Source organism: Centropristis striata, chromosome 19 (assembly GCF_030273125.1).
Source record: "Centropristis striata isolate RG_2023a ecotype Rhode Island chromosome 19, C.striata_1.0, whole genome shotgun sequence".
NCBI classification, from domain to species: domain Eukaryota; kingdom Metazoa; phylum Chordata; class Actinopteri; order Perciformes; family Serranidae; genus Centropristis; species Centropristis striata.
This window is the reverse complement of record NC_081535.1, coordinates 24,712,753-24,728,710: the sequence shown is the minus strand read 5'-3', so window position 1 is coordinate 24,728,710 and position 15,958 is coordinate 24,712,753. Positions and strand designations below refer to the sequence as shown.

Here is a 15,958-nt window from a genome sequence, read left to right as displayed (position 1 = left end):
AGTTTATTGTATGTGATTTAATGTGCCAGATTAGAAAGAATTAGTTGATGTTTAAATTGCGTACATGACCTTGTGCCTGTGTAAAGCATGACTTACATTCAACTTCAAGTAATTGGCCAAAGCTTAACATCAATAGCCTGCACATATATTGCATCAATAATACTAATACAACAACACACATTAAACCAAATCATTGATTACATGTTAAAATCTTGTGCTTAGCCTTTTGCTTGTTGCTATCTTAATCTTCAACCAGTACATTACCAATCCATAACTAGGAAGTATTGCGAAGAAAGGCACGAAAAAAGGCTGAAGAGTTGGTTCTTAGTGGTGTCTAGCAGTCCTTTGCTGGACTGCTGGGAGAGGGTAGGCCCAGTTGATGCAGACCCTCTAATCTCTGAGAGAGAGCTTGAAGAAAGAGAGTGTGGCCCATTCCTCTGGAGAGGTTCGGTGAAGAGAGAGAGAAGGCATGGTGTCAGAGGTCTTTCTAACCAATGAGGTTATCACACATCTGTAGGGGCCATACAATGCAAGGCATTGAGGGGAACTGAGTTTTCTGACTGTCTCCATACATGAGAACAAAGGGGACCCAGACACCATTTTTAGAGGCTCAGGTGAAAAATGCTGTTGCATTTTACATTTAAGTCAGTTAAATATGCACAAATGAACATGAACACAAATTAACTCCATCTGTGGCATACCTTTGGTCCCGACACGGCAGCAGTTGGAGCCATTATTTGGGACCAACCAATGACAATTACAGTAGAAGTGGGTTTCAAGCTGGAGGCAACCATGATCCACTGAAACCTGTATTGCAGCCATGATCCGGGCCAAACAACAATCCATAAATAAGGTAAAGGTACATATTTTTAGCAGAGCAGAGCAGAGAGCTGCTTCTGAATGGAATGTGTTTGGTAGACTCATAAGCATTGTTGGAGTGGCTGTTGCTTAGATGGTGGAGCAGTCACCCACTGATTGAAAGGTCTGCAGCTTTGAGCTATGGCTATGCTTTGAGTACATGTGAATGTTACCTTAGTGATAAGCAGATGGTCCCCTTGCAGGGTAGCCAAGGCCACCAGTGAATAAAGTAATAAATTGATGTCGTGAACGATGAATGCTGACCTGTAGTGCAACTTGAATGGCTGCTTGAGAAAAGAGCTATACAAATGCAATCCATTTAGCATTGTCTAGAGCTGCCACAATTGCGTAGACCCAGCAGAATCCAGGGTTACTTGTTGTTGTGAAAACATGGGAATGCTGGTTATTATTTTTCCACCATGCTTTTGATTGATATCTCCTTCCAGTTTTTTCACATTCATAACTTTCAAAATTTCCGAAATATTCCAAATATTTTTTCTTCATTCAAATAAATGAGGAACATGACAATGCTCTGTAATAACTTGTTTTTATCAAGTTTTAAGCCTGTCCCCCACAGCCTCGGGTGCAGCAGCAACCACTGGAGATGTCCATTGCCTGACCTCTTCTCCCTCCTGGACATCAGTTGTGAAGGGATGCAAAAGGATTCATTTTCCTGTCTTCAACCGATTTTGTACCGGCGGTGATCATTTCCCGCTCACAAACATTTTCTCTCCACTCCTCTGGAGCCTGCTGCCCCCCCTCTAGATACTGGTACCAATGATGTAATGTCCAGGCAGTCCACAAAATTACACTATGAGCTTGAGTCCCTCGTCTCCACTGTGGACAAACGTGTATCTAGAGGAGTGTGTGGGTAACGAAAATCGCATAAAGTTGCGTGTGTGTGTGTGTGTGTGTGTGTGTGTGTGTGTGAAGCATGTGTATCTGGAGGAGTGTGTGTGCTTACGCTCCAGCTGAGCTCTGCAGGTGCAGTCGATCTCCTCTGATGAGGGGACGTGGCAGAACACATAAAAAAAATAAAAAATCTCTGCACTCACTACTGAAAAGCACTTGCGCCCCAAAAAGCACATGTCCTAAAAGCACTTACGTCCTAACAGGGACTCAAGGTTGTACATGCCACTTATTCTTGCTTATTCTTGTGTTGTTTCTTGACTTCATCCTTGCTTTGTTGTATTATCTCTCAAATGTACCTTGCTTTGGATGAAAACGTCTGCTAAATGACATTGTAGATTGCAGACCAATAGGATGCTAGACCAAAACATATGGGTTAGGTCAGCAGTAGTGTTTAGACACCTGTCCCAGCTTGCATCTGTGTTAGGGTATATTTTGGCAAGTCTGGCCTCGGAGTAATGGATGTGATGTAAGATCTCAAACTATTTTATGCTTAATTTGGCACATGAGGTTTTTTCATTCACTCTCAGTAGAGCGCCATCCCAAATGTCTTCTTCTAAATCTTCTCCCAGCTCATCCAACCAGTCTGCGTTGATCTTTACAAAAGTTAAATTTTTAAAAGTAAATATAAAGTTATTGATGATTAAAATAAGTAATTTAAATCTGATTTGATGCTGAAGGAAGTGGCAGACATGGAAATATCGAAACAGGCTCGACCGAGGAAGGCCAAATTTATGTGATAAGTCATCAAAGCTAGCGAAAATACTGTTTATGTACATATCTTTGAATTTATATATGCCTTGTCTTTGCCAGAGAGTAATATGGAGTCTGATCTAGCTGGGAGGGAAAGGTGATTATTATGTATGGGACTTAGATGGAGAAGATTATTAAACCCGTAGTTAAATATATACGTTGAAACCATATTTTGAAGGCATTTATGATTATTGGAGATATTGAGAGATAGAGATGGGAAGGCTGGAGGTGACCAGGGTTCTAAGAGATGCTGAAGTGCAAGAAGCATCTTCAAAATGGCACTAGTCTGTATCAGGAGTGTGGAGCCAATACATGATTTTTTAAAACATTTTAGGCCCAGTAATAATGACTTTGATTTGGAAGAGGTAGGCCACCCTGCACAGGGCAAATAGGGGAGTGGACGTTATTTTACAACATCTTGATACTAGGTCCACATATGCCCACATACTGTTCATTGATTTTAGCTCAGCTTTTAATACCATCATGCCTGTCAAACTGTACAATTCTCTCCTGGCTACAGGAGTTAATCATCTACTCTGTCCCTGGATACTAAACTTCCTGTCATGTAGGACACAGTGTGTTAAAATCCAGGACAATGTGTCACTACCCAGGGTTCTGAACACTGGTGCCCCACAAGGCTGTGTCTTGTCACCTCTGTTATTTTCTCTCTATACAAATAACTGTACATCTAATTCTGCATCTGTCAAAATGCTTAAGTTTGCAGATGACACCACTGTTATAGGCCTCATATCCGATGAGGACGAATCTACCTATCAGAGTGAGGTCAAACAGACAATAACCTAATCCTGAATGCGACCAAAACCAAAGAACTCATAGTTGACTATAGGAAAAAGCCAGGCCAGCACATTCCCATCTCCATTAATTGCCAAGTAGTGGAGTAGGTCCCCTCCTTCCGTTTCTTAGGCACCACCATCCATCAGTCCCTATCATGGAACCTAAATACCAGTCTCATTATTTCCAAAGCCCATCAGAGATTATACTTTCTCCGTCAGCTGAGGAAATTTGGGGTCAGTCAAGCAGGCACGACCCACTTCTACCGTGCTACCATCGAAAGTGTGCTCACCTTCTCCATCCTGGTCTGGTATGTTAGTGCTACCAGCCAGGATAAACAACAGCTTGAGAGGGTAGTACACACGGCCTCTAAAATCATTGGCTGTAGTCTACCTACCATAGCCTCGCACTATAACACTATAATTTCCAGGAAAGTTAGTAACATCACCTCCAACCCCTCCCATCCAGCACACCATCTATTCACTCTGTTACCATCAGGGAAGAGGTATAGGAGCATCACATGTAAAACATCACGCTTTAGGGATAGTACCTATCCACAAGCTATTCGTCACCTGAACACGCACTAAGCACTTTATGGTCTACCTCATAACCATGGCCTACCTCTCTTTGCACTTTTTGTACTACTGAACCTACTGCTACTCTCTGTTACCATGCACTTTTCTATGTATATTAGTGTTGTTCTCCCTGTTATTTATGGGCCTCCTTGTCTTGTGTATGTTGTGTTTTCATTGATCGATTCATTGATGTGAGATATGTGAGCATACCAAAGCACATTCCTATCAACTGTATTTTATTATATTGTTGAAATGGTTATAATAAACTTGAACTTGATGAAAGCTGATATCAACTTGGCCTTTTTGGACAGGTTTGTAGGTTTAGAATTGGAACGGTCTAATACTGGATTTATTACACATCTTGAATTAATTAAATAATTTTCCCATAAATGTATCATCATCCCAATTTGGGGTGAAGATATTAACCAAAATCACAGGTTTATGGTAGAGAATCCCAGAAACCATTACAAATCGTCTTTGTGGGTCTGAGGTGATAGTGGTCGCACTAAATTGGATTCTTTTATGAATCCATATGGCTGCTCCACAAGTTTAAGAATTAAGATTGGAATGGAATACATTCCCCACCCATCCTTTTTTTTAGTCTGACTTGATCTTTAACCAGTATGTGGGTTTCCTGTAAAAATGCAACATCACATTTTAAATATTTTAGATGATTTAATATTCTCGCTCTTTCAACAGGCCCATTTAAACCTTTTACATTCCAGCTAATGAATCTTATAGCAGCCCTCTTTGCATCAATACCATCTCTTATGTTCAACTATAAACAATACAAATGAAAAGAGTAGTACGTAGAGATAAAAAAAAGAGCAGTAATTGTGATAAAGTACACAGTTATGTTCATTTCATCAGTGCTGAATTATGCAATAATATTCATATCGAGAATGGATAAAAATGGTCAATAAAACGTCCAGAATATAACATCAATATGTCAAGACCTTTGGAACAACATCGAAAATTCCATGCTGTGATTTGGGTTCAAAAACTTTGGTCATTTTTTGAGATTTCTGTATTTTCAGCAATTGGATGACGAGCACTTCTATTCTGCAAATCCCCTTATTATCAATATACCTAGAAAAGCTGCACACCCTCTGAATGCTCCAGGTCTCTAGTTTATGTGTGTAAAGTTTCATGAGGCTGTGATTATCCAAGAGGTCACAGCAGCTCATTTTATACAGTGACGTCAAGTCTCAAGAAAAGCCCTCACTGTAATAAACTGGCTACTACTGATGACTAACATCAAGGGAATCAATCTGCAGCTTCAGAAACACTGGTGATTCGACAGTCATTGTGCATGCGCGACCCACCATGCAGCCTGCTGTGGTTACTCTTGCCCGTTTACTATATTTTCTAACTTTTGAGCTTTTTTCTGTAGTCTTTTCTTTTTATAGTTTTCTAACCCTCTAAAAATGTTGGAGAGACTTTTTCTAATTATTTTCATTGTGGAAATTTCACTCCAACTTTCAGACAGACAAGCTTACTCCAACAATCAGCTGATCAACGAAGATCAAATCAGCTGATTTCACAGCAGAAATCTTGAGAAAAACTCAGACGATGCAGAGGAGGAGCAAAAAGACATGGGAAGAAGGCTGGGTCGAGACAGGAGAGGCTTATGGAGAGATAAGCCCTGTCACCCCTTATCATGGGCAACATGGTGTCTTTCACGAACAAGACGGTGGAGCAGCTAGCCAGGAGTCAGACAGAGTACCAGGAGTGCAGTATCATGTGCTTTATGGAGACATGGCTGCACCACGACATACCGGACCAGTGAGTATCTCCTGCATTGTGTATACAACGTGCATGTTGACAGCTTAATTTTGGTGGACTACTAACCTTTGCTCTCTGGTTCTGGAACCAGACCTGGACCACACGTACACTGAGTCCTGTCTCTGCAGCCAGGGTCTCTCTCACCTGCAAGTCACAACACAGTAACAATCATCAGCCATTGTTATACACAAACATCACTTGTATGGTAGTGTTGTGTATAATTCTCAAATGTGGGCAGTCCGTGGCCTAGAGGTTAGGAATCGGACTTGTAACTCTTGTAACTGGAGAGTCACTGGTTCCAATCCCGGTACTGACAGGTCAAGGACTGAAGTACCCTCGATCAAGGCACCTAACCCCCCTTCACAGCTCCCCGGGCGCAGTAAAGTGCTGCCCACTGCTCCTTGCATTGAATTTCCCCATTGTGGGATTAATAATAATAAAGTAATTAATAATAAGTAATTCATCTTAATCGTATTGTCAGACAGGGTTTCATTTAATTATTAAAATATCCTATATCATATATCCTAAAAAAGGACAATTAAATACGACATGAATTGAGCAAGTATCAGCTGTACTCAGTCTAAGTTGAGTGATTATATCTTGATGTCTGTTAATCTACATGAATGTCTTTGTGAAAAAAAACAGTATACTCTAAATTGCAGTGATCTTCTCTATACTCTTATACCTATTTAAAATAAATGTATCTTGTGTCAGAAATGGTTCACCACAGCTCCCCCAAGAATGACATACCTTTAAGGCCCTTTTTCTGCACTGCCACTAGGAACGATGAAATGACGTAAGTTGGCTGGTTTGTGTCTATCATTTTGTCCAGTTATACAAGAGAGTTGATACAGCATTCACTGCTGTGGTGATGAATCTGCAACTGTTTATTTCTCAAACCAGACAAGTGCAGCACACTGCAGAGTCCCACAAACTCATTCCCCACCACTGGCTGACTACTTTGCTGATAGGATAACAGTTGGCTAGTAAGCAAATTAGCGTGTGGATAAACATTTAGTTTATTTATATTACCCTTTTAATTTACGAGGATACAGGATTCAATATCGCTCCACACACACAGCTTCCTCACCTGTTTCTTCGATCAGGGGGAGGACAAGGGGGTGGACTTTAGATTTTAGAATTTGTGTCACTTCAGCAGGGGTGGCCCACATAAAGAAACGGTGCCCAGCCTGCCAGTCCCTATTCACCAGCAATCACTTTTCTGGCTCCCAACGAAGGCGGTCACATTTTTCTTAAATCATGGATTTGATCAACTGGTCTCTCAGCTCAATTGACACCAACTTCTTGGGCTCGGAGGAGCCCACCTGTCCTGAAGACATCTACCTATTCGGAACCATGATTACAGGTCTTTTGCCGACTGGATTAAGCATTGCCCTGGTTTATCGAGGAATACAGAAAATGGTGACAGCTGTCCAAAGCCCCATAAGGCTGCCCAACTTGATTGAAGCGGTGGGCAGAGCTGTCAGCACTCAGACTGTGACTATAAAACGCAGTATGGATAACATCATGGAGAAGCTGACAGCTTTGCAAAGGTAAATGGATCGATTCGGAGACCAGAATGGGCAAGGAGAGTAGTCGTGTAAATTGAATACAGCCACTCGCCCTCTGCCCAAAAATCCCAATCTTATCTGCTTTCAGCCCCCTCAACCAGCTCTGGCCTCAAAGCTGTTGCTGGAATCAACAACTTCCCTGGAAGAACACTGCAACGAGACGCTCTTGCACCCCCTCCCCCTCTTACCACAGACACCTGCTAATTGTTGACTCTGTCTGGAACCTGACCAAGGTTGTCTTCATGGCAACTTGCTGCGTTGTTGCTATGACATTCCTGAGAACTGAGGCACTGACTAATTGGGATGCCAGGTGAGGCGACTCACCAGGGGCCTCATGTATCAATGCTGCGTCCGCACAAAAACTTTGCGTACGCTGTTTTTTCCGCACACGCCACATGTATGAAAAGTGAACTTGCCGCGAGAATGTGCGGACCGCTCCGCAACCTGTCGAGCTGCCGTGAGAATGTGCGGTGGCACCGCAAACTTTTGTTTGGCAGAAACTACTGTCTTTTATGCTATATTTAAAACGTGTTTCATGTCTTAACTCAAACTACACACAACTGGCATTATTTTTATGGTTCATATCTCTCCAAAAATGGAAGGAAAATGCCGTTTTCCACCATCAATAACTCGTTCTAAATATGAGGGGATAGAGGATTTTCTTTCATCTATTTTCATATTTTAGACTTCACCTGTGTACTGCTGCTGACTTGTGCAATGATAGTATGTTGAAGTCTATATGTTTTGATGTTAAGATTGTATATTTTCTTAATTCTATATATTCTGCTATTTCCACTATTTTATATATACCGAATTTCCAATAAAGTACTTGTGATTCTGATTATGGAGCGCACACAGTTTTCACAGATAACCTGCCTTAATTACTGTGTCAAAGTCCCGATCGCCGACCGTTTCCCCTTTGGTTTAACATGGAGATAAATCAATAACGGTGGCGTTTAGAAGGAGCGTGTGTGGAGGGACCCTTCTGCCATGATGCAGGTCTCTGATCCGGCTGCGTTGCTGATCCCACACCTGAGGCACTAAAAAGCTAATTTTTCCTGCCTCCACCCCGGAGATCACCACGTCCACCTCGCGCGCAGTGTCAGTAAGTTGATTTGCCGTTGTTTTGTCGATAATCAGCGGGCATGCCGGCGATTTATAGTCATTTGCATGTCATTTGCGTATTCATTTTCGGGAGGAGCCGGGGCGTGGCTGGTGGCTCGTGCATGTGCGCTGAGTTCCACGCAGGTTGGGATGTATCAAGGAAAGGTGCGCTGAACTTGGCGTAAGAACAGTTTGATACATGTGGAGGTGAGTTTGCGTACGTACTTTCCTAGTTTTGGGAGTACGCCATCTTTCAGTATGAAAGCTACGCACTCTTTGATACATGAGGCCCCAGGCCTCTACACACATGAACTTCTACATACATACATACACACAGACATACAGATATGCAATCATCACCCCCCCCCCCCCCCCCCCCCCCCCCTACTAGCCCCATCCCATGCCTTCGCAGCTTTGTAACCCCAGTCACTCCCCTCCCCTGTTGCAAGTCGCAAGTTTTCCAATTAAATGTCTCACTATACTCAGTCTTCTCTGTTTACCTTTCTGCAGGGTTTGGAGGACACCTCAAAGGATGCCTTGAAGACTCTCCTCTGCTGGGTGGTGAGGATGGTGCGTGGCCGTTTCAGTCGGTGAGGGTCTTTGCTGGTATTGCTGCCTTTCCCTGCTGCATGGCACACCTCTGACTTCACATTTAAATCCTCTTCCTCACTCTTATCTGTCATCAGACATAAATAAACACACAAATATTTAATTTTATTTATTCAGATTTAACTTAACTGCAGTTTTCTTTAACTGCATGTTATGTTTTTTCATTTCTGCATGGCAAGGTTAAAATCAACTGTAAAAATGCAAATGAGACCCAATCTTTGATTACTACTTTTCGTAATATAATGTGTTTTGTAATATATTGACTAGAAAATCTATAATTAACTGGGTTTGTAACACCCTACAATAGAAATCCCCAGTGTTACCTGAGTCTGAGTTGTCTGGACTGACTGTGCTGAGCAGGTCCCTCTCCCTCTCATAGTCACTCTTGCAAAGCAGTTGACCTTCTTTCAGAACAAACTCATCTCCTTTGCACAGCTGGCGCTCACAGACACAGCAGCAGAAGCAGCTGAGATGGTAAATATTATCCTGAGCTTGCATTACAAACTCTTTGGGTGCTATCTTTGCTAGACAGCGGCTGCATTTGGTGGCAAACAACCTAGGGACACACAAGAGTGTTAACACTGAGTGTATAGGGTAAAAGTGTTCAGGAACCATATCTATGAAATATCATTTCCCTCTGCACTTTGTCTGTTACAAAAAAACACCATTTACATAGAGTTAAGCTTTTGGGGGTATTTTTTTAACCATCTTATTAAAGACATTTTATGGTCATTTTCTGATTCAAACTGTATTTTGTGGTTCTACTAGAACATATTTTAATTGTTGCAGTGTTTATTTGTGTAGCTATAGTTATTAACTGTCTAAAGTGTCTTGTAGAACTATACACCGGGCCCTGGGCTCAAATTATACCTCAATAAAATGCAAAGGTAACGCTTTATAACAAGGTCCTTAATAACCATTAATTAACAAGTAATAAGGCATTGTTCTCGCTTTAGATCCGGTAGCTGCAAAAAGCATAGTTAACTTATAGTTAACTTATAATAGATGAGCAATAAAGTATATTTTAATATCAATAAGCAAACAAAATAAGATTAATAAAGGCATGGTAAAGACATAATGGGTGGGTCATGGGTGTTTGTAATGCCATTATTAACACTTATATAAGCTTATAAACACACAATAATGTTAATAAGCATCTTGTAAGGACTTACAAGGGCCTTATTAATTAATTAATACTAATTAATTGTTATTACAAGGACCTTAATATAAAGCGTTACCTTAAATATACTTGAGTCACTTTTAAAAAATTAAAAAAAAAGTTCAAAATAGCATTTTCTTTACTCTTACAAAAAGGACCCAAACGCACAAACCCGCTCTGCAAACTCTGCAGAAGATGAGCAGATGACAGGCAGGTGTGTGAGCAGTGAGGAGTTGAGGGAAGAAAAAACACTAGAGAACACAAGTAAACTGAGGCTTAAAGTCTAGATCATAACAGAAATGTATATTTATATTGTAGCGATAGATAGATAGATAGATAGATAGATAGATAGATAGATAGATAGATAGATAGATAGATAGATAGATAGATAGATAGATAGACCCAGTCTTTTTTCATTGCGGGACATCTGGAGCTACAGCTGTAAAGCAAGATTCATACTAACTATTGACCTTCTGGAAGGAATAACTATGGAAATTAATATTAGATTCTTAATATTTTTAAGCATTAAGTATTTTACAGCATGGTGATAAATCCCGTTCTGAGAGACGTAACGAGACAGCATATCCATGAGGGGTGATAATGTTAATTTGCATGACAGTATCTGACTGTTTTGCTCTGTTTTCACAACAATTTAATTTTGTGTCTGATCACTGTGTGTTAATTACTTTAATTTACAACTTCCCCGTTTCTCATGGTTGTCAATATTGACTTATAGTTCTAGCCTCCCTGCAAAAAGAAATTACATGCTTTATACTCTCAATACTGAGCTAGAAAAGCCTTAAGAACTTGAGGGTAAATGGGCTGCACTTGTATTACACTTTTCTAGGCATAACAACCAATCAAAGTGCTTTGACACTACAGATGATCATTCATCCCTTTCCCACACACATTCATACACTGGTGGTCTAGGCTACCCTACAAGGTACCACTTGCCATCATCAGTAAATAGCCATTCATTATCCAATGACACAGCATCAGATGCAATTTAGAGTTCAGTATCTTGCACAAGGATACTTTGACATGTAGACTTATAAAGTCAGGGATCGAACCACTGACATTCTGACTTTGGTTAACAGTCCTTTATTGTGATAATTTTAAGTTGTGATTGAAAAGCATTGCTGTTGTGTCACTGGCAACAGGTAGTGTGCCTTGTATGACAAAGATAATTTATATGAATTTGACATTGTGTTGTCCATGTTTAGTTTGTGTTCATTAGCACAGCATAGTAGACACAAGAAGTTAAAAAATTGGATTCTTTTATTTCCAGAGGCACACACTCCACGTGGGAAATGGCAAATAAAGTCTATTGTGCATTGTTTTAAGTGCTCACGGAAACCACACCATTTAACTTGTGAAGCTAAAAAATGTTTTTATCTAAGTTAACAATTGTTTTGATGATTTGTCGGCTACGGGGAAGACTTGACCAATCGGATTTGACTATGTAAATTCTTAGTTGGGGACACCACAAAAACTCTTGTTTGCTGCAACTTTCAATGTGAGTGAATGTTGAATGAATGTCCAACAGAGGATTCAAAAGTCTTCAGTTAATTTCAGTGAGGACCTGGACCTCCACTGCTAGGGGCCACCTCTTTGGAAGGGTCTCCTTGACCCCCTGGCCCTGTGCCCTATGTTTTTACACTATTCCAGTGGCAGTACTCAAGCATGAAGAAATGCAGGATTAAAGAGGATAAGAGGAGTGGAGAAAGGATGAAGCAGTAAAAACAGAGTGTGTGTTCCTTCACTGTTTTCTTGTTTGTTTTCCCCGCTCAGGGAGCTGCATGACTGAAAGGAGGATGCTGGGTGACGGCTTCAGGTGGCAGCTTGTTGGAGTTTTAATTAGCCGTCATAATCAAAAGATCATTGTAAAGGAGGCAGGGGGAAATAAAAGCAGGATTCAGAGTGTTGTTTGCTTAGTCAAAGCTCAAGAAGTCCAAGTAAGGCCTCAGGATTCTAAGGGGACTTACTTCAACATGTTGGTTAGCAGTGAAATGATCTCAGTCAGATGCACCCATTAATTCCCCTTCTGGAGGTTCACTTTAATCCTAGGGAGTCTTATCAGAGGTGGTGATGTTGGAAAAAGAAGGAAGACACACGTATTAGTAGTAGTATCTTGTTAGGGTTTTTTTTTCCCAAATATTTTTTTTGTCGATTTTCAAAGTAACAAACAATATACATACACACACATATATATAATAATAATAATAATAATAATAATAATAATAATAATAATAATAATAATCATAATAAAGATGATAAAAAGAAATAGAAACTTGACACAAACCATAATATGCCAAAACAAAGTACACACAAAGAGGCTTAATAAAATGTCAGAGTTGAACGACCACTTGAATGCATCAAATATGTTTGGATAGATACTCTTTAGGGGAGTTAACTACAGTTTCAGGTAATCCAGTATAGGTCTCCATACACCGTAGAATTTAGAAGTTGCCAGATATCTTGTATCTCAGTTTTTCAATGAGGATTCCTAGCTCTCTCAGCCAGGTTTTGAACTTAGGTGGTGAGTCAGATTTCCACCCCTTCAAAATGCATCTCTTTGCTATGCTGTAGTAACATTTCGACCAATGTTGTGTTAGAGAAGCCAAGGAAAGCGGTTTCAGGATCAGGGTCAAGGTTTACTTTAAGTGCATGGGAGTACTATCTGAAAACCGAACTCCAGAAATTCTGAATCTCAGGGCATAGCAATAAACTGGTGTGCAAGAGTGTCATCGGATTTCTTGAAACTTTCACACAGGGGAGAAGTTTGCGGTAAGATTTTATGCAGCTTAAAGCCTGATTTCCACTGGGCGCGAAACGGTCATGGAACGGCCGTGCCGCGGTCAGCGTTGCTGATCGCTGCCGATCGCTGCCACTCTAATCAATGAAACAATTTCCACTGGGCGCGCCACGTAACGTCTCAGCAGCGTCCTAGCCGCGGCTCTCCGATCTGTAGCGCTATCAATCCGTAGCATTTCTATTTTTTCAGCAAGCCGTTGCTAAACCGCGTCAGGCTCAACAGAGCAGATTGCACCAGACAGGAAGTCCGACTCAGAATCAACGTAATACACTTCCGCCCCCTTTCAAAATAAAACACAATAGGCAGTTCATGCAGCCTAAAACTACTTCGCATCAACATTATGTTATGACCGGGGCACCAGATCAGCAATCAATCAATCAAAGGGTCTCAGAGTGTCGGAGACATGGACGACGAGATTATGATTGTTGACGTGGAACAGCATACAATCATTTATGAGATAACACATTGTTTTTATAAGGATAGATGGTCAGATCAACAGATCTTCCACATCGGAGAAGCAAAGTAAGCTGTTTGTTGTTGTTGTTTCCTTTATAAAAAACAGTTTATCACGGGATCTTGCGGTCTCCCGTACGTTCAAGATTATCGCGTGATCTCGTGTGCTACACCGCTGTTGTTGCTGGAATTGACGCCGGGCAGAGGATGGAGCAAAACCGCGGCGCAGCCATTCCGCACCCGGTGGAATCCCCAGTAACCTTTGAATAGTGTAACCTGTGTATGATCTTGAATTGAATCAACTGTAACCTAGCATTAACTGAGCAATGGTGAATGTCATTTAAAGTTTGTTTCCTTATTTCATTTTGAATCGTAATGTTAAGATCAGCCTCCCACATTTGTTTAAATTTAACAGCAGGTTGTGCAAGATTGTGAGAGAAAGTACAAACCAATTTTGAAATCATACCTTTTGCTTTTGGCGGGCCAAGAAAGAGCTTAAAAATAGTACTTTCTTCTGGCAAAGAGACAGATGATGAAATATTTTGTCTTATGTAATGATGTAACTGTAAATACCTAAAGAAGTTTGATTTTGGCAGGTCATTTTTGTAATAATTCAAATGAACATAGATGTTTATGAACATAGAGATCTTTTATGGACCTTATTCCTTTCCCGTGGTAAACATGTGCTTGAGGGGTGTGTTTGTATAGAATAATATGTTTTGTTTTCTCACTCATTCTTGCTTGTCATGAGACTCTCCAATCCTCCAGTGTTGGGACGCAAGTACAGATCTTGCAAGGCTAATTTTCTGCTCGGAGAAAGAAGGGCCCCGAAATTTGCACGCACACAGGTCATATTACCATCACAATCATTGAACTGTTTTACTAAGTTGAAAATACTGCATAGTTCTGCTTTAATGTTGTATCAATCAGCTACATGCTCCATGTTTAAATAGCAAGTGGTGGTGACGGTCTGTTCCACCATTGCAGCTGAGCTGGATATTGTTGTAAAGAAAACAGCAATGGAGCTTAAGTTGGAATTGCCTTCTCTTGGGAACAAAGCAGAACAAAATCTGATGCCAAGGACCACACAAAGAGAGTCTAAGAAAGTGAAGGAGGGTGAGTCAACAGCCAAAAGGGCCTCAGGTCCATTTGGTGACAGTGCATGTAAAAGTGCAAATTGGATGATGCTGACATACAGTTGTAAATCCCAAGAATGCAGGTCATTTATAGCTTTCAATTGGTCATCCTGCTTTCAGTCTTTATATGTCCTTATCTCAGGCATACATATTCCAGTTCTATTCAAATCAGGGTATACCAGCAGATAAAAATGTTTCTCAGAAATTTTGACTGTTCTTTTTAATGATAAACCATCTTTTAAACCTTGATCCTATTGACTGATGGTGATCCCACAAAATGGTTGGCAATTTAATCCTTTATGGCAACTGAGCTATGTACATCTTGCTTGTTTTTGTTGTTATTCTTGCTTAAGAAGAATGCTTTTTCTGAAATCTTGTGAGATTACTTGTTTCCAGAAGACAACTGTGAGGTGAGTGAGAGAGTTAAAGAGAGAGGAGTGTTGGGAAAAGTTTGTTGTGTTGGAGTACAGAAAGCTTTGCTCAATATTTAGATGATTTAAGCAATGTGGCAGAGGCCACATGCAATTTCAGGACTGAGGGTGCCATAACATCAACTTTTTGGTGACATTGTTGGAAATGTTATGATTAAATTATACTTATATATTTTCATTATTGAGTATTTTTCATTAGTTGAAGTTTCTGTTGTACTGTACTACTTTTTTGTGATCAATTTTTTATTGGTTTTTCCATTTAGTTTAAAACAAACAAACAAGCAGGTGTGGCAAGCATCAATTGGGCAATAATAGCAACAGCAACAAAGAAGATAAAATGCTAGTGTAGCATAACAAACAAAAAATAAATAAATAACAATGGCAATGCTGCCAACCAAACATATCAACAATATTGAGTGTTGAAAAATAAGAAAAAGGAATATTAATAATAATGATAATAATAATAATAATAAAATTAAAATAATAATAATAATAATAATAATGAAAAATAGGTAGACAACCCTCCTATCGCCCCCCACATTTCAAGGGGTCCACAGGCATTGTTTCCATGAAGTACACTGATGAACATACAAACACGCATGTGAACACACATACACATAGCAGTTCATTGCTTTTAAACAAGCCTCAACCAATACTGCTCTCAAAACCCAAAAAATTTAGAGAGTAGTGAGTGAATTTTCTTCCAATAACCTTCAGGAGGTGCCAGAGGAAGCATAGAACTAACAAAATTTATTCGGGAGAGAGTATTCATTTTAATCACTGAAATGCGGGAATGAAAAGACAAAGATGAGGAGCTCCACTTTTGAAGACTATTTTCCACCTCAGCAAGTACTTTCTTATAATTGTTAATCACTGTGGCTGTAACTGTAGGAAAAATTGAGACTCCTAGATATTTAAACGTCTGGACAACTGGTATGTTTAGTGTGGCTGCGGTGGTAGGAACCTGTTCAGTGGAAGAGTTCAGGGGTAATAATGCAGATTTTTCCC

The 15,958-nt window shown here is 40.3% G+C and overlaps 1 protein-coding gene across 1 annotated transcript in view; it reads right to left on the bottom strand.

Moving 5' to 3' along the window:
- Nucleotides 1-15,958, bottom strand: part of LOC131993006 (LIM homeobox transcription factor 1-beta-like) — a 58,871-nt gene that overhangs the window by 17,904 nt on the left and 25,009 nt on the right. The window contains exons 3-5 of the mRNA XM_059358733.1: nt 9,280-9,512; nt 8,848-9,023; nt 5,739-5,816 (exon numbers count right to left, since the gene is read on the bottom strand). Coding sequence (XP_059214716.1) covers nt 5,739-5,816; nt 8,848-9,023; nt 9,280-9,512 — 487 coding nt within the window. The remainder of the gene's footprint in view (nt 1-5,738; nt 5,817-8,847; nt 9,024-9,279; nt 9,513-15,958) is intronic.